A 16,813-nucleotide genomic window follows, 5' to 3' on the forward strand; every position below is an offset into this window, starting at 1 on the left:
CGGATGATGACGACGACACATAACACGGAAGTAAGGTTAGCCGCCGCAGAGGGAAGAAAGTTGACAGAGACAGGAGCGAATTATTTTAAAACTGAGCGTTAATGTAAGACGTCAATGTATGTGTTGTTAAGTTTGCTTCAAACTAAAAGCAATGAAGTATGTTTTCGTGTGTGACTCCAGGACATACACCAGCAAATGGGACGAGGCTAGTTGCCGGGTTGCCAACAGCTAAGCTAGGTACTGCTAGTTTCAAAACAACTTTCGTCATGTGGGATGTTACATCTAATAAAGTAACCTACTCTATCAGAAATCATTCTCTCCTTTTTAACTCTGTTATTTCGTGCAGTTTACACATAAACTCCAGGCTGAATTTCAGTCATATTTGACTTAGTACTTTTGTAAAGACATTAAAAAATGGCAAAAGTTGTCCAAAGGAAGGATGGATATCACGAAATAGCATTGGCATAATTGATATTGATCATTGGTGTACATTGGTGCAGTTTAACTGTGTTTAAATGCAAATTTCAGGTTGAATTTTACAATGTTAGTTTATGCTAAATGAGAATTAGTGCACTTATTGCTGTACAATATGTGATAGTTTTACTAGTCTGCAAGTTAAAGTGTTAAAAGAAACAAAACATACCAACAAAATTAAGTAACAGCTTGTTTAAATCAGCAAACAGTAAAAATCATATTTTAATAAAATGTCCGACTTTCAGTGGCTGCAATATTAAAGTTCTGGATACATGTTCATGCATCGAAAATCATATTTTGAATTTCTCTCTGGGGATTAATAAAGTCTGTCTAAATCAATATTTTAGTAACATAAGTTCAAATTTTAATGTTTTACATTTTGCAGATCATATTTGTGTGCATTTACTGAAATATAGTGTTAAAATCATGACTTACACCTATCTGTCATCAAATAAAGTTTATTTTAATAGTTTTTAACAACTAGTGTTTGTCAAAAACACAAAAAGGAAGCCAGAAAATATGAAGAAACTTGTAAAATCAATGAATATAAAATACTCTGGGGAAAAAAAGACAAGCAGGACAACAGTTTGTACAATCACACTTTTAAATAAATAGAAAATACTGAAACGTTAAGATCACTACAAGCAACCAAATTCCATTGAAATCAAGTATGTCTTGAGATTTTTCATTATGGAGAAGGAGAATTTGATTGTAAGGAGAAGGCATGACTTCCCAGTCTCCTTTATCTACTTGCCTTGATCATAGCATTGACACTGTAACAGTTTTACTGTAATATTTTTACTTTTACAGATCAGACTACTTCTTCCACCACTGCTGTCTAATGATGATGGGCTGGAAGTCATACTTTACCCTTTTCTTAATAGCTACATCATTGCTTACAGAGCACATCTGAGGTAACTGCTCTGTCTGCTGAAATGTGGATTATCGACAGAGCGTTCGTCTTTGCTCTGGTAGCAGCATCGAGCTTCACACCTGTGTATGTTCTGGACTTCTGCCAAAACACTGATGCTGACTGTCACAGACATGATGCAGCATCAAACAACCAACCGTCACCACAAACTGTCAAATCCAGGTGGAACAGGAATGTTTCACACCTCTTACACGACCTGGACCAGTTTAAAGTGTCCTGCAGGAAGCTAATAGGTAAAACAGATTATTGTTTTTTTGCAGGTCAGCATAGAGAGAAAAGCAATAATATCACATTACAATCCTTTCTGCAGAATCATTCCCACTAGATGAGGTTGATGGCAACTTTGTTCGCACGGTGAAGAACTGCCTGTTTTCCAAATGCATTCCAACCCCGCTGAAAGGCCCATTAAGACTGGCAGCAGTTTCTAAGGTCATGATGTGAAATCATTGTCAGCATTGCAAATGTTAACTTCAAATATGACAAATTCATTTATATCTGAAATTCTCTCAACAGGATGTCATCGAGGAGATCTTAGATTTGGATATGGCTGTAACACAGTCAGAAGATTTCCTTCGTTATGTAAGTGGTGACAGACTTTTCCCAGGATCTGAACCACTTGCTCACAGATATGGAGGTCATCAGGTAAAGATAAGCTTCTTCTATGTTTTGTTTTAATCTTGCTGCCTCACATTTATTCTACACAAACCTTTAACTCCAAAGCATTTTTATATACATCCAAGATACACTATATTGCCAAGAGTATTCTCTCACCCATCCAAATAATCAGAATCAGGTGTTCCAATCACTTCCATGACCACAGGCGTATAAAATCAAGCACCTAGGCATGCAGACTGCTTTTACAAATATTTGTGAAAGAATGGGTCGCTCTCAGGAGCTCACTGAATTCCAGCGTGGAACTGTGATAGGATGCCACCTGTGCAACAAATCCAGTCGTGACATTTCCTCGCTCCTAAATATTCCACAGTCAACTGTCAGCTGTATTATAAGAAAGTGGAAGTGTGTGGGAATGACAGCAACTCTGCCACCAAGTGGTAGGACACGTAAACTGACGGAGCGGTGTCAGCAGATGCTGAGGCACATAGTGTAAAGAGGTCACCAACTTTCTGCAGAGTCAATCACTGCAGACCTTCAAACTTCATGTGGCCTTCAGATTAGCTCAAGAACAGTGCTTCAGCAGAGAGCTTCATGGAATGGGTTTCCATGGCCGAGCAGCTGCATCCAAGCCATACATCACCAAGTGCAATGCAAAGCGTGGGATGCAGTGATGTAAAGCAGCCACCACTGGACTCTAGAGCAGTGGAGACGCCTTCTCTGGAGTGACCAATCGCGCTTCTCCATCAGGCAATCTGATGGATGAGTCTGGGTTTGGCGGTTGCCAGGAGAACCATACTTGTCGGAATGCATTGTGCCAAGTGTAAAGTTTGGTGGAGGGGGGATTATGGTGTGGGGTTGTTTTTCAGGAGCTGGGCTTGGACCCTTAGTTCCAGTGAAAGGAACTCTGAATGCTTCAGCATACCAAGACATTTTGGACAATTCCATGCTCCCAACTTTGTGGGAACAGTTTAGAGCTGGTCCTTCCTCTTCCAACATGACTGTGCACCAGTGCACAAAGCAAGGTCCATAAAGACATGGATGACAGAGTCTGGTGTGGATGAACTTGACTGGCCTGCACTGAGTCCTGACCTCAACCCGATAGAACACCTTTGGGATGAATTAGAGTGGAGACTGAGAGCCAGGCCTTCTGGTCCAACATCAGTGTGTGACCTCACAAATGCGCTTCTGGAAGAATGGTCAAAAATTCCCATAAACACACTCCTAAACCTTGTGGACAGCCTTCCCAGAAGAGTTGAAGCTGTTATAGCTGCAAAGAGTGGACTGACGTCAATTGAACCCTATGGATTAGGAATGGGATGTCACTTATGTTCATATGCGAGTCAAGGCAGGTGAGCGAATACTTTTGGCAATATAGTGTATGACAAGGAATCCTTTGTAATGATTTGCTGTTTTGGACCAGGATAAAGTTCATATAGCGAATCCCCAGACAATATTTCACCACCTCAGGACTTAGATTAGTGCAGCGTGTTTTAAAAAAAAAATGTCATCTACATTTTCTGGATGAATCGAGGGTAAATCTGACCACAGATTTACTAATGAGCTTGATTTTCTGTCTTCCTCTTCTATAGTTTGGCTACTGGGCAGGTCAGCTGGGTGACGGTCGAGCACATTTCCTTGGTCAGTATTCAAACAGGTGAGAGCAGCTTTTGGAATTGGTTTGATAGCACTGACATTTAAGATGCTTTGCCAGTTTAAGCCTTTACAGTTTTTCCTAATAAAATGTTCCACTTGATAGGAAAGGGGAAATATGGGAACTGCAGCTTAAAGGCTCAGGGAAAACTCCATATTCAAGGTATGTTACTTTTCTTCAGTATATATTTATTCGTACATCAAAATCAATATCTTTTTAATGTAGAATAGATAATACTGAATTCACATCCTTTTGTTAATTTTTGACAGAGTGGTGGAAAATATTGCAAGATATTTATGGTTTACTTAAATATTTCTATTTTATGCTACTTTGTACTGCTATTCCACTAAATTTCAGAGGAAAATGTTGTATTTTCTATTCCACTGTTTTTATTTGACAGCTTTATTTACTTCTAAGATGAAGGTTTTACAGAACAGATAATATAAAAAGCACATTGTTAAAGATTAAACCAGTGATGTCCAAAAAAATAGTGTGTAGTCTGGGTCATATTTACAATGTCTATGGGTTGTTTATGTTGTGGGATTTTGAGATTGAACAAATGCTAAAACTAGGAAGATAGCATGTTTAATTCAGACTCAAACAGTGATAAAACTGGAAAACATGACGTTTAAACTAACTGCATGTATACACTGAACAATCCTGTGTGAACTGCAACCCAATGGAAGCTATACAAGACGACAAAATCTGAAACACAAGCGCTTTTTTTCTCTGCACTCGAGTTGAAACCAAGGTCATGATGACCTAAGCAGGAGTGAAACTGGGGAAATTTAGGGATAGTGGTGAAAGGAGAGGTGGTTAAACTTTTCGTCACACACACATTTTACATGTTTGTTCCTCTGTATCAAATAAACATTATGCACGTCAGACTCTGAAGACTGAAGACTCCAATATTTGATCAAGAAGGCTCCATGTTTGACAAAGTTGTCTGATCATCAGTGGCCCATAGCAGGGAGACTGAGTGTGATTTGACACTTCTCACATTATCCTACTTCAGTAAATGTTGAAATGAGCCAAGATCTTGTCAAAAATCAAATATTGGAGAAAAATCTGTAAAACTGGAAACAGATTTGTGCATCAGAATTTTAATTTTCTGTCTTTTTACCTCTCACATTCATGATCTCATGACCCTTTGGATATATCTGATGTCTCTGTATATAAAACTTTTTGTAAATTACTACTTTCTATAAAGTAATTCAAACTAGCTGCACCCACAGCAGCTCCAACAGTAACATGCTGCTGACACACTGATGTTTAAATATTAAAAATCTCATGTCATAGATAATAGTAGAGGACTAATGCAGTACTTATACCTAAATACACTTGCTCATTTTTTCATTTATGACTTTTGCTAGCCATGGAGTACTTTTACATTGCTCTATTAGAACTTTTAGTTAAGAATCTGAATGTTTCCTCCACCGGTGTGAATAGAAGTTGTGCAACCAACTTGTGGAACTGAAACAGTTTTACTCTGCATCTCACCACAGGTCCGGAGATGGTCGAGCTGTAATCCGCTCTTCTGTCAGGGAGTTCCTGTGCAGTGAGGCCATGCACTTCCTGGGTGTTCCCACCAGCAGGGCTGCCAGGTGAGACTGAATGAAAGGCAAGAAACAATATTGATATCCCGTCTCAGTTGATTTCAGCAGGTGGAAATGCCTAAAAATTTGGTCTAAAATGACTCAAAGTTTTTCCAAAATGTATCTAAAACGTGGGGAAAATCACTCAGAATGCAACTCAAATGTGTCTATTAGCTGTACTGATGAAGTTCTGAGGCTCAGAAATGATGGGAAAAGTCCATTAAAAAGTGATTAATATGGACCCACCTCTATGTACTTAAAGGGCCTGGAGCTCGGAAATATTCATAATATGAAGGGAAACTTTGATCATCAGTGAAGTTACTGTAGATACAGAACCAGATGAATCTGATGAAGGTTTATGATAGTAGTTTAGACCATTTTTTCATAACAAATTGTAAAATGAATTTTTTTTCTGCAGACCTTATTAATTATAGGGCAACTTTCTCTTGTTGCAATGCTAATTATTGAGCAATGCTACTGTCAGCTAGTCCATACCGACATGCAGTAAACAGTAAGTTAAGGTTAAAAGAAAAAGAAGCACTGATGTGACGGTTAAATCATCAGTAGTCCAATGATTCCAGCGAGGAAAACTTTATTGCTGAACCAAGTCCTGACAGGGTATGTATGTGGTCTCTGAAAGGAGAAGAAATAATCACTATAAAAGTAATATTGCAAACAGTGAAATCAAAGAGCAGCTTTCTTAGTCACTGCCATTCATAGCATGGAAGAACTGGGTCATTCAGGTATTTCCGTAAATCCAGGTTACTGTGTCTCTTACCGTGTTAAAAACAAACCACACTGACAATGGCTAACTGCTGGAAATTAAACGTTTTTGTACTTTTATACTTGTCCTTATCTTGCTTAAAAGTTGTGAACTTAACATTCAGGAGTAAAGATTTCTTTTAAAAGTTTCGCTCATGGAAAAGGTCTCCAGAACGAAGGTGTTTTTTTGGTACAGTACATGTCTACCATCCATGAAGCATGTGGTTTAGTTGCTCTGACCTACTGATTGAAAAGTGTTTCCTGTTATTGATCAGAAAATTGTTTGCTTTGTTTCAGTCTCACTGTGAGCGACGAGCCGGTGGTGAGGGATCAGTTCTACAACGGAAATGTGAAAACAGAGAGAGGTGCAGTGAATTAATTTCACTTTTAGTTTCAGTTTGCATGGTGTACATGGTAATTATCACATGTAATGATTTCTAAACCTACTGTTTTATACTTTTTTCCCTCAGGAGCTGTTGTTCTCCGGCTGACCAAGTCGTGGTTTCGGATTGGATCTTTAGAAATTTTGGCTCAGAGTGGAGAAACAGATCTTCTCAGGTGAGACAGATTAAATCTCTTCTCATTCTGTGGTCTCCTACTGTGTACAATATACTGCAGCTAATAGCATAACTTTTTTTGTTTTGTTCATTTTTAGAAAGCTGCTGAACTTCATGATTGACCAACATTTTTCTTACATCAGTTTGAGTGACCCGGAAAAATATGTGGTGAGTCTTGAAAACACTTTTTGTGTTGAAGTATTGAAATAAACTTCTGGAAATGTAACAAGTAACTGGCTTATTGTGGAATCTTTGTATCTGTAGGTGTTTTACTCCACAGTTGTAAATGAAACGGCCCATCTGATCGCCCAATGGATGTCGGTTGGGTTCGCACATGGTGAGAAACTGTTCTAGATGCGAATTTTATCACACACATTATACCAACATTCTACTTATATCTACGGTTGTGTTATTTTGTATTGTTTGTTTTGTAACAGGAGTTTGCAACACAGACAACTTCAGTCTTCTTTCTATCACCATCGACTACGGACCGTTTGGCTTCATGGAGTCGTATGACCCCAGTATGTACAATGTTGTGCCGCTCTGTTTCACTGATATACACAAATTTACTGTTTTTGTCAAATGTTTTTTTAAAAAAGCTTTAATGTTGCAGATTTTGTCCCGAACGCATCTGATGATGAGGGCAGATACAGCATCGGAGCTCAGGCACAAGTCGGCCTGTTCAACCTGGAGAAGCTCTTGGCGGCTCTGAGGCCAGTTCTCACACAAATCCAGCAGAAACGGTAAGAATACCATCACATCTGTTTGTATTAGGTGAAAATCACATAATAAATTACCTTTGTTCCTAGCAGAAACTGCAAGGACTTTGCTATTACTTAATATCTCCAAAAACTTCTTGTATTGAATCAGCAGGCAATTAGATGCTGTTCAACATTTGAGCACAGGCAGGAAGCAGCTTCAAAGTAAAGTTTGAGCCTAAAAATGCTGATCAGGAGCCTTATCAGATCATTGTAGATACCAAAAATCTAACTCTCAACATATTTAAACAAGCAAACACTTCACACCTACAGGTAAAAGTGAGACTGTCCAACACATGAGATATACAATTGACATTTTCAAAATTTAAATAATTAAAAAAGAGATTAGTCACGTTGAAAAAGTGCATTTGTCACAGCTTCAAGGTCAGTTTAAACCTCTGACATCTAAAGTCTGATGTTGTCATTACTTCTGAAGTGTGTGGAGTCATGCCCTGATCTAAAGAGGCCTTCAGGATAGAAAGGTTGTGGATGCCTATGCAAGGTATTTAACCCTTAGATGCACCAGTGATTGGACCCTACAGTCTTCCGTAAGTGTGTCAGAAATTACCCGTATGAGAATCAATGTGTTTTTATGCCATTTTTGTCATTTTGGTTGAGAATAATAATTTATATTATTGTTTGTATTATATTTTTGCCCACACAAGAATGGTTTCATGTTTGGAATATGTTTATTTTTCACTTTAGAATAGATTTTGAACATTTTCATTATTGACAAAGAAGACTATTACACAGAACAGCAATAGAAGAATGTCAACATCCATTTTCTTGACATTTTTCCACTCTTTTCCTCCAACTGTTGCTACTCTCCATCCGTCAAAGTGTGTGCACTGCATCACCTCTTGTATGATATTTTCAGTGATAAAGCGCTTGGGCTAGGAATACAAATATTACAGTTTCTTTAGAAGTATACAAGGGAACTTAAAAATTTAAATGAAATTATATCAAAACATGTTTTTGAGGAATAGCTGGAAAATGAAATGATAGAAATTTTTCATTACAAAGATATTGCAAGAATACGACTTCGCCGGGTCATTTTTGACCCCCATATGCATTTAAGGGTTAAAAAGATCTTCAAATTGTTCGAATAAATCACTCCACCACTGTAGAAAAATCATCAAGTGGTGCAGATTTCAAACAGATACCACTTTGTCCAAAGCGGATCGTTTGATGCAACAAAAAGAATCTGAGAACCTCAAAAGTAAATCAGGATCTGCAGGTAACTCTGCAACTCTTGGTGTCAAAGTCCAATTAGAAGGAGATTTTACAAATTTAACCAGTATGGGAGGTTTGCCAGGAAAAAGTCTTCACTGTCCAACAATAACATTAAAGCAAAATTCCAGTTTGCCATGAGGAAAAAGCAGGACTTTTGGAATCATGTGCCCTGAACAGATGAGTCAAAGATAGAGCTTTTTTGGCCTCAGTAACCATGGACATTTTTGGCAAAAACTCTTCAGGAGAAGGACGTCATACCAGCTGTAGGGTTGGAAATGTTTCTTAGGAACTGGGTAGTAATTGATCCCACTATGAGTTCTGCTTCATATCAAAGAGCACTTGAGGATAATGTGAGGTCATCGTATGAAAGTTGAACCTGAACTAGATGTAGACCTTTTAATGAGCATAATAAGTGCACTTGCAAAACCACCAAGGCATGGCTCATGAAGAACAAATGGAGGGCTAAGAAACATACCAAAACAGATTTGAATTTCCAACTGAACCGATGTGATTAAAAACAGGCGGCACATGCGAGAAAAACTTCAAGGTTCTTGCAGCTAAAGGAAATTTCCATGGAAGGGTGGTCAGAAATTTTATCAAACCAACATTGGAGACTGGTGGACATTTATGTAAAACACTTAAAAGAAGTTAGTTCTAATGAAGTGGACGGGATTAGCTAACTTTGTCCACAGATAATGTTATTTCTGTTCACATTTTTGTTAAATAAATTATTAAAAAAGCTACTACAGAAAAAATTGGTTTGTATCTGAGAGACTTAAATGTTTGCATTTCCAAATATGTCAAAAAGACCAACAGTTTATGTGGGATGTATTTAGTGTTTTGCCATGTGATTTTATAACTTTATCATTTTGTGCTTCTTATTTTTGCTACTTTAAGTGTAGGAGACTCATAAAACAGAGCGTTGACCTTCTTCTTTTTTGTTTCTCAGGGCTCAAATCATTTTAAAAGGATATGCTGATCTTTACCAGATGAGGTGAGCTCCACGTGAAATCTGTCTTCTCTCTTCATTCTCCATCCAGGCCATGAGTTTCTGTTATTTCCTGATTTCATTTCTGTGTCCGTTTTCAGAATTCACCAGTTATTTAAAGCCAAACTGGGACTTCTTGGTGAAGACGAGAATGACCGCTACCTTATTGCCTTCCTACTTAAGGCAAGTCATTAGTTGTACTCTACAATTCTTTTCAAAAAAGTGTGTTTTACTCACACCTTAATTTGCGTTTGTCTTCCCAGATGATGGAGGACACTCAGTCAGACTTCACTATGACCTTCAGGCAGCTCAGTGAAGTTTCAGCCGAGCAGCTCCTCAATATGAACTTCACACAGGTAGAGATAAAGTGGCAAAATATTACATATCTGTTTCTAGGTTGTTTTGTGATGTCCCATTTATTAGTACCAAGGGCACTGCATGCAAAAAGAGACAATGAATAAAATATGTTAAATATACCGAAAGATACAAGTATGTGACTTGGCGTTGCATATGATTAAACTGCTTTTTGTCTATTTAAATTTATTATTATGGAGGTAACCAACATGCAAAATCATGTATCAATTCAGAGGTTTAATTTGGCGGCATTTCTCTTATGATTTTGTTTATTTTTATGCGTTTTATGTTAGATGTGGGCTCTTGATGACCTGTTGTCACACTTGCTTTTCTCTGATTGGCTCAACATGTACCTGCTCCGACTCAGTAGGTGAGAGAAAACTGATTTATTGATTAATGTAGTCAGCTTAGCAAGTCAAATTTCTCAGTCTAAATGCTTGATATGAGCCATTTGTGTCGAATATGGATATTTTGGTAATGTAAAAGTCATTTTTCCATTCAGACAACAGAATGATACTGATTTGGATCGTCAACAAAGGATGAAAAGTAAGTCTTCAAAGACGACTGACCCACCAAAGATCCTAATATTTAGATGGTGTGACAAACATGAACATCTTCTCCTGATTGCATCCAACATCTCACAGACGTAAATCCGAGATATGTGCTGAGGAACTGGATGGCGGAGTCTGCAATCAGGAAAGCTGAGATGAACGATTTCTCAGAGGTAAATAACTTCACCTGTTATCCAAGCAGGTTGTTGGAAATAATTTGCTGTGCTGTAATTTGCTTGTCCGTCACTAGGTGGAGCTGCTGCACCAGATCCTGTCCTCTCCCTTTGTTACACAAGAGACTGCAGAGGAGGCGGGCTATGCAGCAAGACCTCCACGGTGGGCCGAGAGGTTAAAGGTCAGCTGTTCTTCATGAGAGACACCTGGATATACAAAAACACTCAAATGTAATAAGACTGAGACTTCCCTGCTGCACGCTTTGATACGTTCTGCCTTGTTTTAGTTGGTTCACAAGGTCAAAGTTGTGGCTGTTTTTTTTCCCCTGAAAGAGCAGCTACTGTGTGGATCTGGTGACAAATAGAAAAATTATGTCAGAAGAATGAAGCTCTAACTGTGGCAGGTATGTTGTGTTGTTTCTGCCCTGATCAGCCACAGCTTTAAAACCACTGGCAGGGGAAGAGCGTTGCAGTGAGAATGCAGTGTTCTACTTGTAAACCTGGACGCCTGGTGTTTTTGTGGATGTTGTTTTGATTCATACCATCTACCTAGACATTGCTGCAGATCAAGCACACCCCTAAATGACAGCGACACTTCCAGACGGGGGTTCTAACGTTGTGGCTGACTGGTGTAGATTTAGATTTTATCTCATTTTTGGGCAGTTATATTGTTTAATTATGAAATTTATCACAGGATGAGTATATTTCTGTTATGTAGATGTAATACAATCACCGTTTTCTTCATGTAGTTGCATCTTTTTCTTTTACTGAACAAAGAAATGAAGAAGAACTCTGTCATATACCATGTGTTTTTCCAACAACCAATCGCGACAGATTATACTCAACAACCGTGTTTATTCAATCCGATATGGAATAATGTTCAGGTCGTGCATTTCTTAAGCCACCAGGATTTTAAAGGGTTTATTTCGGAGGTTTTATTTGGGTAACAGTCATCTGAAAACTAACTGGGTACACTGTATATTCCCTGGACACTGTGAGAATGTGTTTTTACAGTATTTACAGCCCTTCATCCATGCAAACGTATGTACAATCCTATAAAAGTGTCTCTTGGAAGTATGACAACAGCTTTTTGATTTTAATGTCATAAAAAATAACTTTGTGTTTATCCCAACAGATATTGCTTCTTAAAGCAAATTGTGACACCAGTTTCCAAACTCAGTACAAAAGCGTTATTACAACATTTTCTTTAAAAGGTATCTCTTTGGTCTTTTGCTTTGTAAACTATGAATAGATTAATGAATGTCTTTAAAGACACGTTTGCTTTTTCTTGCAGATTAAGTTCGTACTATATTTATAATCCACAAATTGATGATTGATTAATGATCCGAACGCTTCTTCTGCATGGCGAGCATCAGTTCTGACATGAAGTCTCCACCTCCTCCTCCACCTCCACCTCCTCCGTGCAGCGGTGGTGTAGTCCTCTTTGGCGGGGCAGGAGGAACCTTCTTCAGGGATCCCGCGGGCCGCACAGCTACTCGTGGGGCAGCAACAGGGGCGGCAGGTGGTGGAGGAGGAGGTGGTGGAGGTGGCGGTGGTGCCCCAGCTCCTGTGAACACTGGCTGAGATGGAGGTGGTGGAGGTAAAGACACCGGATCTGGTGGTGGAGGAGGAAGGTCCATGCCCCCGAAACTAGCCGGTGGGGGTGGCGGTGGTAGAGAGTTCACCATCGATGGTGGAGGAGGTGGGAGCAAACCGAAGCCGGCGGCCGAAGGAGGAGGTGGAAGGAAGTCGGGTGGGGCCTCGGAGGCGTCGTCGATGGGTGGAGGCGGCGGTGGAGGTGGGAGGTTGTCCATCGCAGATGGAGGTGGAGGGAAGTTGGTCGGCAGGTGTTTCTGTGGGCCAGCAGGTTTCAAGGCACTCTTGGCAGCCAAAGGAGGCGGTGGAGGAGGAAGGACGGGGTCCGGAGGAGGTGGGGGGAGGATTTCACCCAGTGGTGGAGGAGGAGGTGGGGGAGGGAAGTTTCCAAAGTCCTGCGAGACAGAATAAAATATAAAGATTCAGATCTGAAGGGGCATTATGGGAAATATGCTATCCACATTGAGGGTACAATTCAGAATATCTTGGTTTCTCTTGCTTCAGTTTTGCCCCTTTTAAGAACCTCAAATTGTGGTCCAAAATGGCACAAAAACATCAAAGTTTAGTATGTTGTCCGAATTGGTACAAAAGCAGGTGTCCAGCTAGCTCAACTGGCTCAACGTTGTACTTTAGTATGTCTTCCACAATGTCAAAAAAAGTCATAGTTTAGTATGTCGTCCAAAATGGCACAAAAACGTCACGGTTTAGTATGTTGTCCGACATGTCACAAAAACGTCATAGTTTTTGTGCCAAAATTCATGATGATTTTTTTTTTCAAAGAAAACCTTTCTGGAGTGTTTTTCACAGCCTCCTTTACATTATTTCATCATATGGCACGTTTTTACAACATGTTGAAAAATCACATTTTTTTTTCGACATACTATAGTAAGGCCTTTTTTTGCGCCAAAATTCATGATGATTTTTTTTGTAAGAAAACCTTTCTGGGGTGTTTTTCATGGCCTCCTTTACATTATTTCATCATATGGCAGGTTTTTACAACATGTTGAAAAATCGCATTTTTTTTTTTGGACATAGTATAGTAAGGCGGGGTTTTTTTTGCGCCAAAATTCATGATTTTTTTTTTAAAGAAAACCTTTCTGGAGTGTTTTTCACGGCCTCCTTTACATTATTTCATCATATGGAACGTTTTTACAACATGTTGAAAAATCGCATTTTTTTTTCGACATAGTATATAGTAAGGCGTTTTTTTTGCGCCAAAATTCATGATGATTTTTTTTTCAAAGAAAACCTTTCTGGAGTGTTTTTCACGTGCTCCTTTACATTATGTCATCATATGGCAGGTTTTTACAACATGTTGAAAAATCGCAATTTTTTTTCGACATAGTATAGTAAGGCGGTTTTTTTTGCGCCAAATTCATGATGATTTTTTTTTCAAAGAAAACCTTTCTGGAGTGTTTTTCATGGCCTCGTTTACATTATTTCATCATATGGCATGTTTTTACAACATGTTGAAAAATCGCATTTTTTTTTCGACATAGTATAGTAAGGCGTTTTTTTTGCGCCAAAATTCATGATGATTTTTTTTTCAAAGAAAACCTTTCTGGAGTGTTTTTCATGGCCTCGTTTACGTTATGTCATCATATGGCATGTTTTTACAACATGTTGAAAAATCGCATTTTTTTTCGACATAGTATAGTAAGGCGTTTTTTTGCGCCAAAATTCATGATGATTTTTTTTTCAAAGAAAACCTTTCTGGAGTGTTTTTCACATCCTCCTTTACATTATGTCATCATATGGCATGTTTTTACAACATGTTGAAAAATTGCATTTTTTTTTCGACATAGTATAGTAAGGCGTTTTTTTTTTGCGCCAAAATTCATGATGATTTTTTTTTTCAAAGAAAACCTTTCTGGAGTGTTTTTCATGGCCTCGTTTACATTATTTCATCATATGGCATGTTTTTACAACATGTTGAAAAATCGCATTTTTTTTTCGACATAGTATAGTAAGGCGTTTTTTTTGCGCCAAAATTCATGATGATTTTTTTTTCAAAGAAAACCTTTCTGGAGTGTTTTTCACGGCCTCCTTTACATTATTTCATCATATGGCACGTTTTTACAACGTTGAAAAATCGCATTTTTTTTTCGACATAGTATAGTAAGGCGTTTTTTTTGCGCCAAAATTCATGATGATTTTTTTTTCAAAGACAACCTTTCTGTAGTGTTTTTCATGGCCTCACTTACATTATTTCATCATATGGCACATTGTTACAACATGTTGAAAAATCGCAATTTTTTTTCGACATAGTATAGTAAGGCGTTTTTTTTGCGCCAAAATTCATCATGATTTTTTTTTCAAAGAAAACCTTTCTGGAGTGTTTTTCACGGCCTCCTTTACATTATTTCATCATATGGCACGTTTTTACAACATGTTGAAAAGTCGCATTTTTTTTTCGACATAGTATAGTAAGGCGTTTTTTTGCGCCAAAATTCATGATGATTTTTTTTTTCAAAGACAACCTTTCTGTAGTGTTTTTCATGGCCTCGTTTACATTATTTCATCATATGGCATGTTTTTACAACATGTTGAAAAATCGCATTTTTTTTTTCGACATAGTATAGTAAGGCGTTTTTTTTGCGCCAAAATTCATGATGATTTTTTTTTCAAAGAAAACCTTTCTGGAGTGTTTTTCACGGCCTCCTTTACATTATTTCATCATATGGCACGTTTTTACAACATGTTGAAAAATCGCAATTTTTTTTCGACATAGTATAGTAAGGCGTTTTTTTTGCTCCAAAATTCATGATGATTTTTTTTTCAAAGAAAACCTTTCTGGAGTGTTTTTCATGGCCTCCTTTACATTATTTCATCATATGGCATGTTTTTACAACATGTTGAAAAATCGCATTTTTTTTTCGACATAGTATAGTAAGGCGTTTTTTTTGTGCCAAAATTCATGATGATTTTTTTTTCAAAGAAAACCTTTCTGGAGTGTTTTTCTCGGCCTCCTTTACATTATGTCATCATATGGCATGTTTTTACAACATGTTGAAAAATCGCATTTTTTTTTCGACATAGTATAGTAAGGCGTTTTTTTGCGCCAAAATTCATGATGATTTTTTTTTTCAAAGAAAACCTTTCTGGAGTGTTTTTCATGGCCTCGTTTACATTATTTCATCATATGGCACGTTTTTACAACATGTTGAAAAATCGCATTTTTTTTTCGACATAGTATAGTAAGGCGGTTTTTTTTTGCGCCAAAATTCATGATGATTTTTTTTTTCAAAGAAAACCTTTCTGGAGTGTTTTTCACATCCTCCTTTACGTTATGTCATCATATGGCAGGTTTTTACAACATGTTGAAAAATCACATTTTTTTTTCGACATAGTATAGTAAGGCGTTTTTTTTGCACCAAAATTCATGATGATTTTTTTTTTCAAAGAAAACCTTTCTGGAGTGTTTTTCACGGCCTCCTTTACATTATTTCATCATATGGCACGTTTTTACAACATGTTGAAAAGTCGCATTTTTTTTTCGACATAGTATAGTAAGGCGTTTTTTTGCGCCAAAATTCATGATGATTTTTTTTTTCAAAGAAAACCTTTCTGTAGTGTTTTTCATGGCCTCGTTTACATTATTTCATCATATGGCATGTTTTTACAACATGTTGAAAAAGTCGCATTTTTTTTTCGACATAGTATAGTAAGGCGTTTTTTTTGCGCCAAAATTCATGATGATTTTTTTTTCAAAGAAAACCTTTCTGGAGTGTTTTTCACGGCCTCCTTTACATTATTTCATCATATGGCACGTTTTTACAACATGTTGAAAAATCGCAATTTTTTTTCGACATAGTATAGTAAGGCGTTTTTTTTGCGCCAAAATTCATGATGATTTTTTTTTCAAAGAAAACCTTTCTGGAGTGTTTTTCATGGCCTCCTTTACATTATTTCATCATATGGCATGTTTTTACAACATGTTGAAAAATCGCATTTTTTTTTCGACATAGTATAGTAAGGCGTTTTTTTTGTGCCAAAATTCATGATGATTTTTTTTTCAAAGAAAACCTTTCTGGAGTGTTTTTCACGGCCTCCTTTACGTTATTCCATCATATGGCATGTTTTTACAACATGTTGAAAAATCGCAATTTTTTTTCGACATAGTATAGTAAGGCGTTTTTTTTGTGCCAAAATTCATGATGATTTTTTTTTCAAAGAAAAACTTTCTGGAGTGTTTTTCACATCCTCCTTTACATTATGTCATCATATGGCATGTTTTTACAACATGTTGAAAAATCGCAATTTTTTTTCGACATAGTATAGTAAGGCGTTTTTTTTGTGCCAAAATTCATGATGATTTTTTTTTTCAAAGAAAAACTTTCTGGAGTGTTTTTCACATCCTCCTTTACATTATGTCATCATATGGCATGTTTTTACAACATGTTGAAAAATCGCATTTTTTTTTCGACATAGTATAGTAAGGCGTTTTTTTGCGCCAAAATTCATGATGATTTTTTTTTTCAAAGAAAACCTTTCTGGAGTGTTTTTCATGGCCTCGTTTACATTATTTCATCATATGGCACGTTTTTACAACATGTTGAAAAATCGCATTTTTTT

General features: G+C 37.4%; 2 protein-coding genes across 4 annotated transcripts in view; one reads left to right on the top strand and one right to left on the bottom strand.

Moving 5' to 3' along the window:
* The first annotated feature begins 29 nt into the window (after positions 1-29).
* LOC111570856 (protein adenylyltransferase SelO-like) lies at positions 30-11,386 on the top strand. 3 transcript variants are annotated; one of them, XM_023273809.3, is made up of 20 exons: positions 31-237; positions 1,285-1,638; positions 1,716-1,834; positions 1,919-2,047; positions 3,610-3,674; positions 3,777-3,833; positions 5,177-5,275; positions 6,326-6,393; positions 6,499-6,586; positions 6,684-6,753; positions 6,850-6,922; positions 7,023-7,106; positions 7,199-7,328; positions 9,526-9,570; positions 9,666-9,747; positions 9,828-9,920; positions 10,212-10,288; positions 10,421-10,464; positions 10,563-10,642; positions 10,720-11,386. In XM_023273809.3, the coding sequence occupies exons 2-20, from the start codon at positions 1,410-1,412 to the stop codon at positions 10,840-10,842; spliced, it is 1,755 nt and encodes a 584-aa protein (XP_023129577.2). In that variant the 5' UTR covers positions 31-237; positions 1,285-1,409; the 3' UTR covers positions 10,843-11,386. The 3 variants fall into 3 exon arrangements, with proteins under 3 accessions (XP_054863300.1, XP_023129577.2, XP_023129578.2); XM_023273810.3 differs by having other exon boundaries at positions 1,377-1,638; XM_055007325.1 differs by lacking the exons at positions 10,421-10,464; positions 10,720-11,386 and having other exon boundaries at positions 30-237; positions 10,511-10,583.
* Positions 11,387-11,530: 144 nt separating this feature from the next.
* Positions 11,531-16,813, bottom strand: part of apbb1ip (amyloid beta (A4) precursor protein-binding, family B, member 1 interacting protein) — a 38,739-nt gene continuing 33,456 nt past the window's right edge. Inside the window, exon 11 of the mRNA XM_055007344.1 lies at positions 11,531-12,654. Within this exon, the coding sequence (XP_054863319.1) occupies positions 11,980-12,654 (675 nt within the window). The 3' untranslated portion in view covers positions 11,531-11,979. The remainder of the gene's footprint in view (positions 12,655-16,813) is intronic.

Source organism: Amphiprion ocellaris, chromosome 22 (genome assembly GCF_022539595.1).
Source record: "Amphiprion ocellaris isolate individual 3 ecotype Okinawa chromosome 22, ASM2253959v1, whole genome shotgun sequence".
Lineage (NCBI taxonomy): Eukaryota > Metazoa > Chordata > Actinopteri > Pomacentridae > Amphiprion > Amphiprion ocellaris.

Excerpts from the sequence above, each read along its gene's own strand:
- LOC111570856 (XM_023273809.3), top strand. The coding sequence starts at position 1,410 with ATGTGGATTATCGACAGAGCGTTCGTCTTTGCTCTGGTAGCAGCATCG. Across the intron at positions 3,834-5,176 it reads GGGAAAACTCCATATTCAAG|GTCCGGAGATGGTCGAGCTG; the intron begins GTATGTTACTTT and ends ATCTCACCACAG. Across the intron at positions 10,465-10,562 it reads TCGTCAACAAAGGATGAAAA|ACGTAAATCCGAGATATGTG; the intron begins GTAAGTCTTCAA and ends AACATCTCACAG.